The 14,500-nt window shown below is 34.2% G+C and overlaps 1 protein-coding gene across 1 annotated transcript; it reads right to left on the minus strand.

Moving 5' to 3' along the window:
• Nucleotides 1–5,679: 5,679 nt before the first annotated feature.
• On the minus strand, nt 5,680–12,090 carry LOC120086513 (terminal nucleotidyltransferase 4B). Its single transcript, XM_039043200.1, has 13 exons — nt 11,619–12,090; nt 11,038–11,150; nt 10,888–10,944; nt 10,003–10,098; nt 9,838–9,908; nt 9,587–9,629; nt 8,480–8,560; nt 8,305–8,364; nt 7,855–7,905; nt 7,363–7,460; nt 7,201–7,249; nt 6,763–6,807; nt 5,680–6,661 (listed from the first exon to the last, which is right to left on the minus strand). The coding sequence occupies exons 1-13, from the start codon at nt 11,995–11,997 to the stop codon at nt 6,176–6,178; spliced, it is 1,629 nt and encodes a 542-aa protein (XP_038899128.1). The 5' UTR covers nt 11,998–12,090; the 3' UTR covers nt 5,680–6,175.
• Nucleotides 12,091–14,500: the final 2,410 nt, after the last annotated feature.

A 14,500-nucleotide genomic window follows, 5' to 3' on the forward strand; every position in this document is an offset into this window, starting at 1 on the left:
GAACCGGCCCAAAAACATCAAAAACCAAGTTGAACCGGTCAAACCGACTCAAGCAAGTCAAACGAACCAGTCCAGACTGTCTGGACCGGATGGTCAACAGAAGTGCGAGGCGGGTTGGGTCGAACGGAAAGTGCAGGTGCGCAAGTGGGTGGTGCATGAAGCTGCTTTGAACCGGGTCGGAACTCGGGTTGGCGGGTCAGGTCATTGGGTCTGGTGGCCGAAACGGGTCTGGAATCAAAATTCCTTCAATTTTTGAAGTTGTCCTCTCTCCCGGAACCGAGTAATTACAACCTAATTTCAACTCTAATGGCTCTAACAAAATTACAGACCCTTTTTCACACATTAATGCTCATAAACATGTGAGCAATTACAAATTTCCACAAGAAATTTAAAGAAAAACAATGCCAAAATCGTAAAAAATCCACTTTAGTCCACATTTCATTCAACATTTTTTGAAAGAAAAGGAAAAAAAAAACCCACCAAAAGCAATTGAGCGTAATTAAAGCATGCTCTGATACCACATGATGGAACACGAGACAATAGCGATACAAAATGGAACACAAGATATGATGGAACACGAGACAATAGCGTAATTAAAACATGCTCTATATTCAAAAGCAGCAGAATAAGGATCTAATTACACTATAATTGCTTTTAATTAAAAGGAAAAAAACATGCAAAAAAAATAAAAAAGAAGGAAAAATAGTAAATTAAAAAGGAGTAGAGTACAACCTTTGTAGCTCCCGAAAAAAGCTTTTCCTCGCTGAATCTCGACCCGAACTCTTCCGAACCACTACTAGAGTTTACCCGCTATTCTCTGGACTTAGAACCGGGTTGTGGGACCCGGTGAATGAAGGAATGAAAAGGGGAAGAAATGGTAGTTCAAGGTTAATGTGAGAAAGATAGGAGATTTTTTTGTAAGAATTTTTGGAAACCAAAAATAGAAAATTTTTCCAAGAAGGAGAGAAAAAGATTTCAAAAACCTCTTTTTATAAACAATTACATGTATCTAATGCATGTAAAAACTCACCAAAATTCAACACCTCACAAAGCATTAAACCAAAGTGGGCTATGTGTCATTCTATAATGTTTACATATAGTCCACTTAAGTTAGTAGGATTATGTTGGATAATTCCACTAAATCTTAATCAAGGGCAAAATGGTCTTTTTCTATTTGGTCAAAGTCAAACTTTGATTTTTAGAGAAAAAGTCAATCCTTTGACTTTTTACAGTTTTGACACTCTTGACTAATTTTGACCTCCCAAACATGAATCCACATTCATATTTTCGAAATTCAAATCACATTTGAATATAGAGCGCCATACAAAAAACCGATAGCGATATCGCATATACTTGTCGATTTTAATCCCTTTTCTTAATTTGAACAATTCAAATTAATCCAACATACTGTTCTAAGTTTAATCCATATGAGCTAGCAGGGGAACCTAATGGACGTACAGATCATGGGCTCCAATAATCTGAGATTAATCGGTAAAACTCTTTAACCTAATTAATCAACATTTGTTAACTAACGGGTCATTCCACTGAAGTCTCGTAGTTGCACTTCCCTCACTGTATATATGTTTCTATCCATCTAATATAACCATAACCAGTAAGTCAATCTTTCACAGGTTGTTCGTGGTCTTGCCTGGGTCAAAATACCGTTTTACCCCCGAGAACACTTTTTGTTCCTTCAATCCCACTAAACCTCTAAAGAACAATTGATTTGTGGTCCAACCAACAAATCCAATCCCTCTCAACCTAGTGAGAGGGTAGGACCCCTTGTTCTTATTCCGAAGTCAACACTTAAGGGAAAAACCTATCTACTACCCTTAAAGACGGGTAGGAGTGAAGTCCGTCTTATACCCTATGTCCCCAGCTATTTACCCGGTCTTACCCCTGAAATGGGAGGCTTATTGAGCCAGCGTTGTTGAGCTGCTCTCACCCATGCAGATCCAAGGATAATCCCGAATAAACAGGAGTTCATAGTTAGCTCAAGATTGAGATCGAGTTATCTAGGTCATCGAATTTGAATTAGTCAGTTTTATATAGTAAACGATGTTATAAAGCAAAAGTGACTAAGTCGTGGTCCAGTCTTATACAAACTCATTGAATAGGATGCCCCTACTCACATATCTCTATATTAACGATTCAAGATCACATCGTTTATACTAACTACAAAGTAGGCCGCATCCATAGTGTCCCCAGAACAAGGCGTCCAACCTTATCCCTATATTATAGACCATTTTAGGCTATATACTCTAACTTGATCCATGTTTTATGTCATCACATAAAGTTCAAGTCTATATTAAATAGCCTCAGGACCTTAGTTTATTGGATTCAAGATTACAATTTCAATAACAATTTTATCGAAAAACAAAACATAATATGTTTATCAATTTACAAACTACAAGTTTTAGGACATAAAATCCAACAGTAAGATCCACTATCACAAATCTGAGGGAAATCAGTGGAGATCGATCAAAATTCTTTCTGGTAAACAAAATTCTCTCTCTCTCTCTCTCTAAGTCGGGTTTCTAAAAGCTCTCTACTCTCTCTAAACTTCTTTTGTTCTTGCCCAATTCGCAGTGAATAAAGAAAAGAATCAAGCATGCAAATGGAAGAAGAGAAAGGGGAAGAAGAGACCAACAACAACATATATGTGGTTCGGCAAATGATGTCTATATCCACGAGAAGGGAGAATCGTTTATTGAAGACTTTACAGAGATAAGTTTTTGTTTTTCTTTCCAAATCGTGTACTAAACAAAATGATCAAATCATTTTTCGATTTGAATGTAACCTATATATATATAATTACAAATATGTTATGAAGTCTGTTTAGAAAATAAAAACTAGCCGTTGAACTATTTGAGGTTAAATTCTTTCAGTATTCTAATTAAGACTTGACATATTTGTTTAAATTGGTCTTTATAATTTGGTTGACTCTCATACAAGTCGTTCCTAAAATATGTTGTATCCGCTAAAAAAAATGTTACAATGTTTTTTTAAATATAATTTGTGGAATGAGAGAATTGAATCTCTAACTTCGAAGTTGATGTTACGAATTTATGTCAGTTGAGCTATGTTCATGATAGTAACTGCTCTCCTAGACATCCATCCATCCACAAAACATATCTTGAATCCTAATATACACAACTAACATAGTCAGATAAATAGTATACAACAGCTCATCACAGTACAAAAAACATGTATCAACACAATAAAAGGAATGATTATTTATTCAGTTTATCTTAAAAACAAAACCTCAAATGATAAAGAAAACTAAATTAAAGTTGTTAAACTAGATGGAGCCCACTAAAACTATTTGGTTAAACACCTTCCAACTATATATAGTGCTGTAAGAAGTCGTTTGGTACAGGAGAATTGAAGATTAGAAACGATGAGAGTTTATGAAAACCTTGTTTAGTAGAAGTTCGAACAATGTATTCTTAGGCATTTTAACTATAAATGACTCGTTTTAAAACAATTATAATTACATATTTAATTTAAATAATTATTTAATTACTAATTGGTTAATTTATATTTGAATAGTATTTTTTATTTAATTAATTATATTATATAAAATTATCATGCTTAATTTTACAAATTAAATATAAACATAATTTGTCTTCGTAAAATTATTCTTGTGCACAAACATAATATATATTTTTTTAATTCATAGCAATCTTATTACCATTATCCTTTTGACAAGATCCACAAAATGAGGCCTAAAATTCAACCATAACTAGGGTGATTGTTTCAATCAATGATTGCCATATTGCATGCAAAATATATGACATTCTTAAATATAAGGAAAAGGAATCAACTTTCTACCCTAGTTGTATTAATTTTTTTTAATTTATCAAATTGCACTCCCTTAAAAAAGTACTATTATTTTTACCCTCTAAAAAGTTCTTTGAAAATTCATTAATAATAAAAAGATATATAATATCACATATGGGGCAAAAAATTATGCCAAGGTTAGGATTTTTCCAATGGTTCATAGGGCAAAAAGTGTGGGAAGTTTGGTCTATATGCAATCAATTATTGGCCCCCAAAAGAAAACCGGTTGGTTCATCACTTGAGGTTTAATTTCTCGGAAGTTCCCTAAATTTATTGGCCCATACTTTACACTCAAATTGGCAACATCATATATGTGTTTTCTGTGTCAAATAATAGGATTTTATGACCATAGACTTTCAATCAACTCTTAGATCCAGCTAAAACTTCAAGGACCAATTGATTGAGAAGAAGTTTCCTACCAATTGCTCTCTCAATACACAACAAAAATATCATATTCCTCACAGGACAAAACTATCACTTCATATATTGTACTGTGCTTTTACATATTTTGGTGCATGTGTCCAAGCTAGTTTGCATAGTTTGAGCACAAAGCGAGTCTATTTGAAATTGTCACTTCACCTGTTTATTGTATTGTCTATGCTACATGTACTTAGAGTTGTATATTTGTATATCATTTTCTGTGTCAAGACCACGATCTCCAACTTGTCGTCGCACAATTTCTCTTTTTTTTATAAAAAAAAAAAATACTTGAGTACAACCAAAATTGCATCTAATAAAAAACTAACATATGACAACCATGATACTTGGAAGAAGGGAGTGATCAGTTTATGTTCACAATCAGCCTCGTCATCTCGTGTTAATGGACTTATTTTTATCTTTTTAAGGGGAAAAATACTTGATATGTTCTCACTGTATTTGACTCCCCTCAATTTATGCAATTTTAAATTCTGGATATCCTTTATTTAATGCTTTTAAAATAATAAAACCATAAACTTCGGTTAAAGTATCAATATATCATATGTTGTTTCCTCAACTTCTTTTTTGTTTGCTTGTTGCGTTGCTGTTTACCAACTTTTGCTTACAAATGTTTCCAAGAAATATCATTCTGATTTCAGCCCATTCCATTACGTAATATACTTCTAAATTTACAACAATTTAGTCCTCATAACAATTAAATAACAATTTAATCTTTATACTGATAATTTGCAATAAATTAATCTCTATCGAGAGAATTATAACTAATATTTAATGAATTTTTTTATAAGTGTAGATCGATAAACTTATTTAGTATCAAATTTGTTTTTAAACTATAGAGACTAAGTTGTTACATATTGTCAGTAAATTTTGATGAGATTTATTACGATAGAGACACGCTATCAATTTGGCAGTTCAATACGGAGGCAAAGCTGGTGAAGGAAGTCCATGTTTCTATTATAGTTTCATCATTCTCCCTCAGCCGTATCCATTTCTAGGGTTTTGGAAAAGGACAATCTACCTTTTTATATAAAATAAAAGAATGTGGCTATGGTCAGAGAGATGATGTATCCTGTGCTTCTTACCTTCCAAAAACTGACCTTTTGTGCTTTTGTTCGCCCTTCTGTCCTGATTCAGATTCCAATATTGAAACCCACCCTAAACTTATAGGGGTACTTCCTATAATTTACAGATCCCAACATTGTTCTTAAACTTTGATATATGGTATTAAACTAATTTCCATGATATTATAGTGCAAAAACTTTCATGTGGCTTACAAAGGTGGAGGGAAACAATGAGAAATATTCAATGTCATTGAACATGTGGCTAAGAGGGTAGACCTCGCATGCTTACGCGCATTTGATTGACCTTACAATACTTGGTAGTTCAAAAAACTCGAGGTTTTATTTTACTATCCTATATGTAGGTGAACATTATATTTCGAAGTCTTTGATCAATAAAGTTCAGGATGAACAAGAAGCCAAAAAAGGAGTAAGAATGCTCTATTACTATCACTAGAGGATACATAACAGAACACTGATTTCGTTATATTTCTAGAGATACATATGAATGTCAAAAAGATGAAAGAAATGATAAATATTAAAAACAATAATAAATGTTGTCGAAAATTTTTACCTGAAAGTAGACTAGGCCACTCCACCTCCAGGTTGAGTATGGTGTCTAAACATACAAGCTCCAGCAACGGCCGCAGTGACCCTCTCATTAGCTGCACAAGGTCAGCATCAATATCGCTTTCCTGTAGTAATACTGTTAGAAGACAATGTCACCCTGCCGGTGCAACTTTGAGCCGAGTGGTAGCCAATCCAATGCATCATCAAAAACTTATCAGTCTCGTAGAGATCATAAGTTCAATGGACTAGTCAAGAACCTGCATGGATTATCGGTTCCAAGGAGACCTTCTGCCAGCATGCCCAAAACCATTGGCATCACTGCCATTCAGTTTCCATCGTTTCTTTTTTGAACTCTTTTCTTTACTGTATCCATTGTCTTCATGCCTGCGCTTACTCTTATGGTTTTCCTTTTGTTTCTTTCTGGACTTATTGCGAGATTTTCTCCTTTTCTTAGAGGAAGGTGTACCAAAATTTTGGGATGCATCATTCCCTCGTGGCAATGGTTCATCATCACCAAACTGCCAATTACACAGCATCTCTAGATCATCCCCATATTCTGGTTGTTGTATAGGTTCCCCTGCTCCAGGCAGTAAAGAATTAAAGGTCACTTCTCCATCTCTGCCACCTTTTCGCTTCAACAAGACTGGATCAGGTCTGATTATTGTGCCAAGAATACTCCGGTTTGGACCCAGCCCTAAAATGGTCTTAACATTTGTCAAGATCGAAAAGGCCATTGCAAATGCAGATCTTATCTGCAACCATGGTAGATACGATATAGATATCAGAAACGAGGTCGGAGTCAAGGGGCGGGGAGGGGAACAGGCCGTAGAAAATACGTTACTGATAAACAAACCTGGAAGTAATTGAAGGAATTCTTGCCAATGTCATTATCTGGTGCCTGGAATATATCAATAAATCACATCAGAGAAAGAACTTACAAGGAAATGGAGACCTATATCTCCAAGCCTTCTATAATATTTAATGCGAGGAATGCTCAATGATCTACTTATCAATTTAAAAAATAAAAGAGAATTCAAAACAATCTGAAGATGCAATCATAAAACAATTCATCCTGTGGCAATAAAGACATGGTTCAATCGTAACTTCTCTAAGGCCTATTCCAGATATTTACATCTAGCTCAGCGGATTAGATATCCTTTGGTCCAAAAAAAAAAAAAAAAAAAAACAAGTTAAACTACAATAGAAGGGAGTTGAGATGCTATATTCTATAACAATTATACACAAACTGCCCAAGCAACTTATTGTAAGTATATTGACACTAGAAAATAACCTGAGGATCCTCAATGGAAAGAAGACACGGGCGTCCTTTTGTCATGAATCTGTAACGGTGCCAAATAAAAGAAAAAATCAGGGAGAGGCCAAAAATAGCGTGATGGCTGAAAATGACAATGGACTATAAAATTCATCATATTATTTTCTTTATATGTTTTACCCTCTGTAACTCTTCGAGAAAAAAATGCCTCCCGCATTGCAAGATACACCAACATCAGAAGTATTCAATTTGCGACCATAAAAATCAAAGAAATGTACCTGTTTTCCAAAATTAAGATAATATAAAATAAAGAAATCCTTCGTCTCCACTTCTGTTTACTAAAAGATGCAGATACCAGTGCACGTTCTCTTCTTAAGTATACAAAAATATTGTAAAGGATAGACATGACAGGAAGAAGTACCCTACCAGTAGAAGAGTAATTAAGAAAGAAGCAAAGAGTAATCTTAGTGGGCAGCTTCCATACTGCGATAATATACGAGAATAATAGCTGGATACAAGGATAGAGACTAATACTACTAATAGCAGAGCAATAGATACAGTAATGAAACTAAGAAAGGAAAACAATTATCTTTTAGCACTATTTTACATCTGTGTGAATACTTTTCACAACAAATTCTAGTGGGTACTTCGGAAAAAAAATGAAAAACATACCAAAAGGACTCCCAGATTGTGTTCAAGAGAAGAGTGCGGCCCATTGAAACTCTGCAATAATTGAAACCAAATTAAAGAACGATCAGATGAGATTAAAAGGAAAATGCCTTAATGCAAAATATCATTGACTGAATGTGACTTTTATTTTTGTTACCAAACAAACCGCTTCCTGTAAGATGGAAATAATATTCTAAAGAAGGATCACCAAACATATTTATCACTTCTTCACTTAAATTCATTTCCCAAAATTACACCTCACCAGAAACCAATTACTGGCAGTTAAACAAAGCTTCTTGTGAGATAAATATTAGCACAATATTACATCACAAGCAAGCAAAAGTATTTTGACTGGGTCTCAATGTTTTTCTGAAAGGAATAAAAAAGTTATATATGTTCTGTGGTAGAAAAAATGACCTATACAGTCAGAATGTGAAGCTAAAATATACTAGCCTGCAACATTGCCATAAGCATGGTAAGAAGTGCATAGGAACCTAGTCCACCAGAATACACCTGCACACCTTACAGAAAACTCAAATTAGACACAGAAAATTTAAAGGTAATGGATGGACTAATATACACCATATGAAAACTAGAATAAGAATACAATCCACAGCTAGAAACAGACCTCATTCAGTTCTCTCTGCTGCAAAAACACCTTTAAAATCAAACACAAAGGACGCAAAGGAGGCCACTTGCTGATTGCACCCTGCAAGCAGAAAAGCACTAGCAATAAGAGATAAACCATACATTTCAAAGCCATCAAACAATAAGGCAGTGAACGTTGGTTTTCATGCAAATATTCCAACCCAAGATTCTAATCAACTATATGTATGCAAATTCCATTAGCAATCAAGAAACTAATAATTCAAACCCATTTTTCTATGAGGATATTAATTCGAATCCATTAAACAATAAAGGTATGTTTGGGGTAAGGACTATCATACACTATAATAACCACCTCTTGCTACAGTAAATACTATTTTATACTCCCCAATTAACTACAGTCAACATTATTTCAAAACCACCATTTACTACAGTATTTACTATTTGCTACAGTTTTTACTATTTTACATTCATCATTTTTCTTATTTTTTGCTATAGTGTTTACTATATTCTTCTCAAACTAAAATAGTTTACACCTCAAACACATTATATTATAACCCAAATTAAAATAATCTACACCTCAAACACAAGCTATTATAACCCAACTATAATAATCTAGGACTTTAATTTGAATATTCGAACCAAAACTCTTTAATTATGTGCAATCAAACTCCATAATCAATCCAAATAAACCCTGAATATCAATGACTAAAAACATGCACATTATGTTGAAAATACAAAGGATAGATGTGTACACTGAACTCCAAACAAGAAATAGGCCAATGACATCAAGACAAAATAGTACTTTTTTTACAACCAATACAATTGGATATATAAATGCAAAATATCAGAGAGCTTGTAACAATTTCTTTCGCAATAGATCTTTTTGAGAAAACCTTAAAAACATAACTTGCAGACTAAGCAGTCACCTAATTTTTTATTTTTTTTTTATTTTTTTTTAGAGAATAAACATTTCATTGAATAAATGAAATAAAGAGGAGACCCCAAAACACCTAAAGGTGATGACAGCCGTCACCTCCTAATAAAGACCACAAAAAATAAATGTTGCAATGATTGAGCTAGGATTAGGAAGGTTGTCGTAACAAAAGATTGAAGTACAGCAACACACCTTTATAAAATCAGCAGCCTTTGGTCCATTCTGCACGTCAAAACTGTTAAGCAAGAGATAAGATGTCAATTTTCTAGTCACTTTTAGCTCACGTGTATTTTTCTGGGAATAGGGGGGAACTAGAGGAGTTTTTAATGCTTTTTTAGTGCAAACACTGTTTTAACTTCACTTTTATTTTTCTTTGCAGCAAGATCTTTTTTTTCCCAACAATTTTTAAATTTCAATAATAATCCAAAAAATTAACATTATACCTTATATCAAAAGATATACCACTTAGCTTTTCGACAAACTTAATTATTGGCACGCGAGCCTTTCCAATAACCTGCTCAAATAATAATATAGGAGATTCCAAGAGTAAAGTCAATGAAGATCATGATCCAATCATGACCAAAGCAAGAATTATCATTAAAACATACCTGAATCTTTTTTGCTATTCCCTTTTGTGATAAAGCCCTGGAAAGAGCTTGCAAACCAAGTTGTGGTTTTGGGATGCCTGAACCCAGAATAACAACCTGAAAGAAATAGTTAAACAACTAGAATCAAGAATTTACCAAAGATATAAAAATTAGTTTGTATCCAATAACTATAAGATATACCACTTAGTTCCATATGATAACCATTTTATCCATAGTCAATCCTTTATGATATACCATCAATCAAGGACAAATAGAAAAACGAAGAATATAAAGAGAAAGGGGACAGTCCAGATACATGCAAAAGCTTCCATCATTCCATTAAAGATGCAATGGCAGACCATATATTTCAGAGTCAAATCTCAAATAGTAGTCTAGAAAAATGTTACTTCCGTTGAGGACCAAACTATATCACAGATTCATATTGACTTCATTTGACCTGAACTAACTGTTTGTACGCAGTGTACTACATATTTCATATTTCTTACCTTTTTTAGCCAGTGTCATAGGCATAGTTGCACTTAACACTCAAAATAATAATAATAATAATAATAATAATAAAACATGAAGAAGCAAAAAAAATGAAATAAAATTGCACCCAAATCCAACATATTGTTATGGAGCTGGCTCTGATTTTAGTCTTGACTCTATTACAGATCAACCTTATCATGGACTTGAATCTAATCTTAGTATTCTTGATTAGATCCCCTTTCCACCACCACTCTGACACATATCAAGAAAATTACTCTCCCCTACACTTTTCTCATCATAATTTCTTTCCAAGGGTCCAGTAAGTACCAACCACCAAGACCCTCAGATTGTAGTATAACATCTTATAATAAAGTTGAAAATCATGTAACATCTTAAAACATGGATCCAGAAACTCACATCAATGTCACTGGTCGGAAGATAAAGTCCGGTCTGAAACGATCCAAAAACTTCAACCTAGAAAACCCAAAAGAGTAAATAAATAAATACACTATTCTGTTCTCTTGGGCACGAGCAGGGGACACAAGATATAGCGGGCACCAATCATACCTTACAGTGAGGCCATATATGTTTGACAACACTAAAAACCCTTTCTACTGCATTGTCACGTGCAACACGTTCTTCTTCGGTTGGAGATAGAAACTCGCTAAAATCAACTATTTCTGCATATAAACAAAGTTATGAGATCAGAACCACAATGATGTGTACAACATGAGAACATATTATGATGTAGGTATCAAGGGCCGCATCGTGAACCGTGAAGCGAGATTATCAAGTATGTTTCACCAAGTTTAAGTAAAAAAACCAGCACCTTGTGTGAAAATAAAGAAACAATCAACGACAGCTTTTAGGCTCGGGACGCCCAAGGACCAAACAAGAGGCTGCCGTGGTAGTTAATCGCCAGTCCATTGCAAACAATGAGAAGTTAAAATTAAACAGAAAAGCAAACCCACGTTTAAATCGTCAAGGAGATATTCAACTATGTGCGTAACCGTTTGAAATAAACTTCTACATCCAAACTGAAACCACTTCAAATAAAAAGTAGAACAATAAGGCAACCACAGATGCGGCCCAGCAGTTTAAACTGTCTCAAAAGCAACAAAACTAAAGTTCAACTCAAATTCAATTACCTTTATGCAACTGTAGCATAGGGCTCTTGAATCCACTATTGCCACGGAACCACCCACTTTCAAGCTTAGACTGATCCTCACGTTCCGGCGTCCTAGGCTCAGTTTCCAGAGCCGAAGTACCCGGCAAAGGAGTAGACAAACCCGAAATTTCCTCCACGTTGTCGGCAGCAACATCAAGGGCAAAAAACTCGGGTGCTGCAGTCTCAGCCGGAGCATGATGGGTAGTCGAAAGAGAGATCTCGTTGCGGAAAACAGAGTAGGGCTCAAGGTCATCGGACGGCGAAAATTGGTCCCCGCTTTCGGTGGTAGTGACGGCGGAGAATGAAAGTGGGCTTAGAGTATCGTAAAGATACAGTTGAACAACCTCCTCCTCCTCCATTGAAGTTGAAGGCCGAGGAAGAGAGATGCAGAGGAAGGGGGTTTTAGGAAAATCTGATAATTAGGGCTTCTTTTTTTTTTTTTTTTTTTTTAATTTTTTATAGTCCCTGTAATTTTGGTTTCCCTTGCACAAATAACCGATTTCCGTTCCGGAAAAAGACCCTTTTTCTACATTTTTTTTAAAAACAACAAAAAATACAGAATATTACACATTCAATATTTTTTTTATTAAAATTTTAAATTTTGAGATGGTTAGATATTAAAACTTAATTAATTATCACCTTTTTAATTCTTTTAAATTAATTAATAGATATTAATATTAAAAACGAAAAAGTTAGTGTTTCATGAAAAATTAAAGTCAAAAGTATAAATTTTGAAATTTAAGAATCAAATTAAACTCAAGTCTTAAAAGTAAAATTGTAACCCTTGAAATATTTGAATTAAAGGGAAATCAAACTCAATAAGTGTGTAGCATTTTGAAACATAGTGACCAAATGAATACTATATTTAAAATCTAAGGACCAAAAAAATATTTTTCTCATTTTTCTTTTATATATATTTAATTTAAAATAATGTAAAAAAATATAAAGTTAAATTACAAATTTGGTAAAAAAGTTAAAACTTTGTCAAAATAGGAAAATTGACAAAACTTTTTTCAAGTTTTATTTTGTAAATTTGGCTCCTTTTTAAAAACATTGTTTTTTTTTATCCCTACACATTTCCAAACAATGTAAAAATACTATACTACCCTTGAGATTTCAAAATCACAACCCATCCTCTTCACTTAGCATGCAACCCCAAATTCTGAAATGACGTAAACTAACTTTACGACCCTTCCATAACTCCAGGGGTGTTCTGGTAACACTCTTGGGTGGAACACAATTCAAATTATATGTTGCAGTCACTACTGCATAACCCCAAAAAGAGTTAAGTAAGAAAACATAACTCATCATAGATCGAACCATGTCCAACAGGGTTCGATTTATCCTTTATGATACACCATTTTGCTGAGGTGTACCAGGTGCTGAGAGTTGGGATACAATTCCATGTTTTATCAAATAGTTTTGGAATGTCAGATCCATAAACTCTCCACCTTGATCATATCGAAATATTTTTATTATTTTATTTAATGCATTTTCAACTTCAGTCTTGAATTCTTTGAACTTTTCAAAAGATTGTTGCATTAAATAAATGTACACATATCTTGAATAATCATCCATAAAAGTGATGAAATATTCATAACCTCCCCTAGCTTTTACATTCATCGGACCACAGAGGTTCTTTGGCCTCGTGACTTCTTCTAGTAAAGGGTCTTTTAGTCATGTTGCCTTCAAGGCATTACTCATACACAAGTAAAGAATTTTCTTCTAACTCGCTTAGAAATCCATTATTCACCAATCTCTCAATCTTATTGAGATTAATGTGTCCTAGTCTTAGGTACCAAAGTTGGACATTTTCTTTATGAGAAATTTTTATCTTTTATGTTGAGTTACCGCAGTTTTAAATATTTCAATGTTATGGAGGGCTTTAGTAGCTAACAACCTTAGCACATATAAATTAATTTCCAGTTCTGCTGAACAAATATTGACACAATTCTTAGAAATAAACATTTTATTTACAAGAAAATTAATACAATATGATTGTTCTAGCAAACACTTTACAAAAATTAAGTTCCTCTTTAAACCAGGAACTACATATATATTTTCTAGTAAAATGAATTTATTTTGTAAAGTCAACTTGAGACCTCTCACTGCCACAGTCGAGACGACGTGCCCAGTTCCAACCGCATCGTCATCTCACCAACATCAAGTTGTCGTCAGGAACTAATTCCCTGAAATGAAGAACAAACATGGTTAGTGACACCAAAATCTATAATCCAGGCAGAATCATCATTCTCCACTAAACATGTTTCCAGTACAAGCAAATCAAATTTACCTTGCTTGGCCTTCTTCTTTTCTGCCAAATATTTGGGGAAGTTCCTATTCCAATGCCCATCTTGGTTGCAATGGAAACATATTCCCTTTACAACTTTAGTTTTCTTTTGAGCAGCAACCGGTGGTTTAGCTTTTCCCTTTCCACCTTTCTTCTTCTTTCACTTTTTATTGCCGAAGGAAGAAGATACGGACTTTTTCCCAGAGGTCGAACCTCTGTGGAACTTCTTAGAGGATGAAACAACATTTGTCTCACCCTTTTGTCCCTTGCTTTTCATCAAGGACTATAAGGTCTGTAGCTTGTTGAGGAGGGTGGTTAGGTTGTAGTTAATTATGTTCAAAACAACATTGCTATGGAAATGAAGGAAGCTTTCAAGTAAAGATTCCAAAATTATGCTAACATGGTTGGCTTCATCGATGACGGACCCATTCATCACCGCCACGTAGAAGTGGACCATCATGTTGAGAACATGTTCTCGAATAGATGCCCCTTCTTGCATACGGGCATTGAAGATGTGTTCGAAAGCGTCATGTCTGAGTTGTGCAGATGGTTATCCGAACATTCCTTTCAGG

This window comes from Benincasa hispida, chromosome 9 (assembly GCF_009727055.1).
Source record: "Benincasa hispida cultivar B227 chromosome 9, ASM972705v1, whole genome shotgun sequence".
NCBI classification, from domain to species: Eukaryota; Viridiplantae; Streptophyta; class Magnoliopsida; order Cucurbitales; family Cucurbitaceae; genus Benincasa; species Benincasa hispida.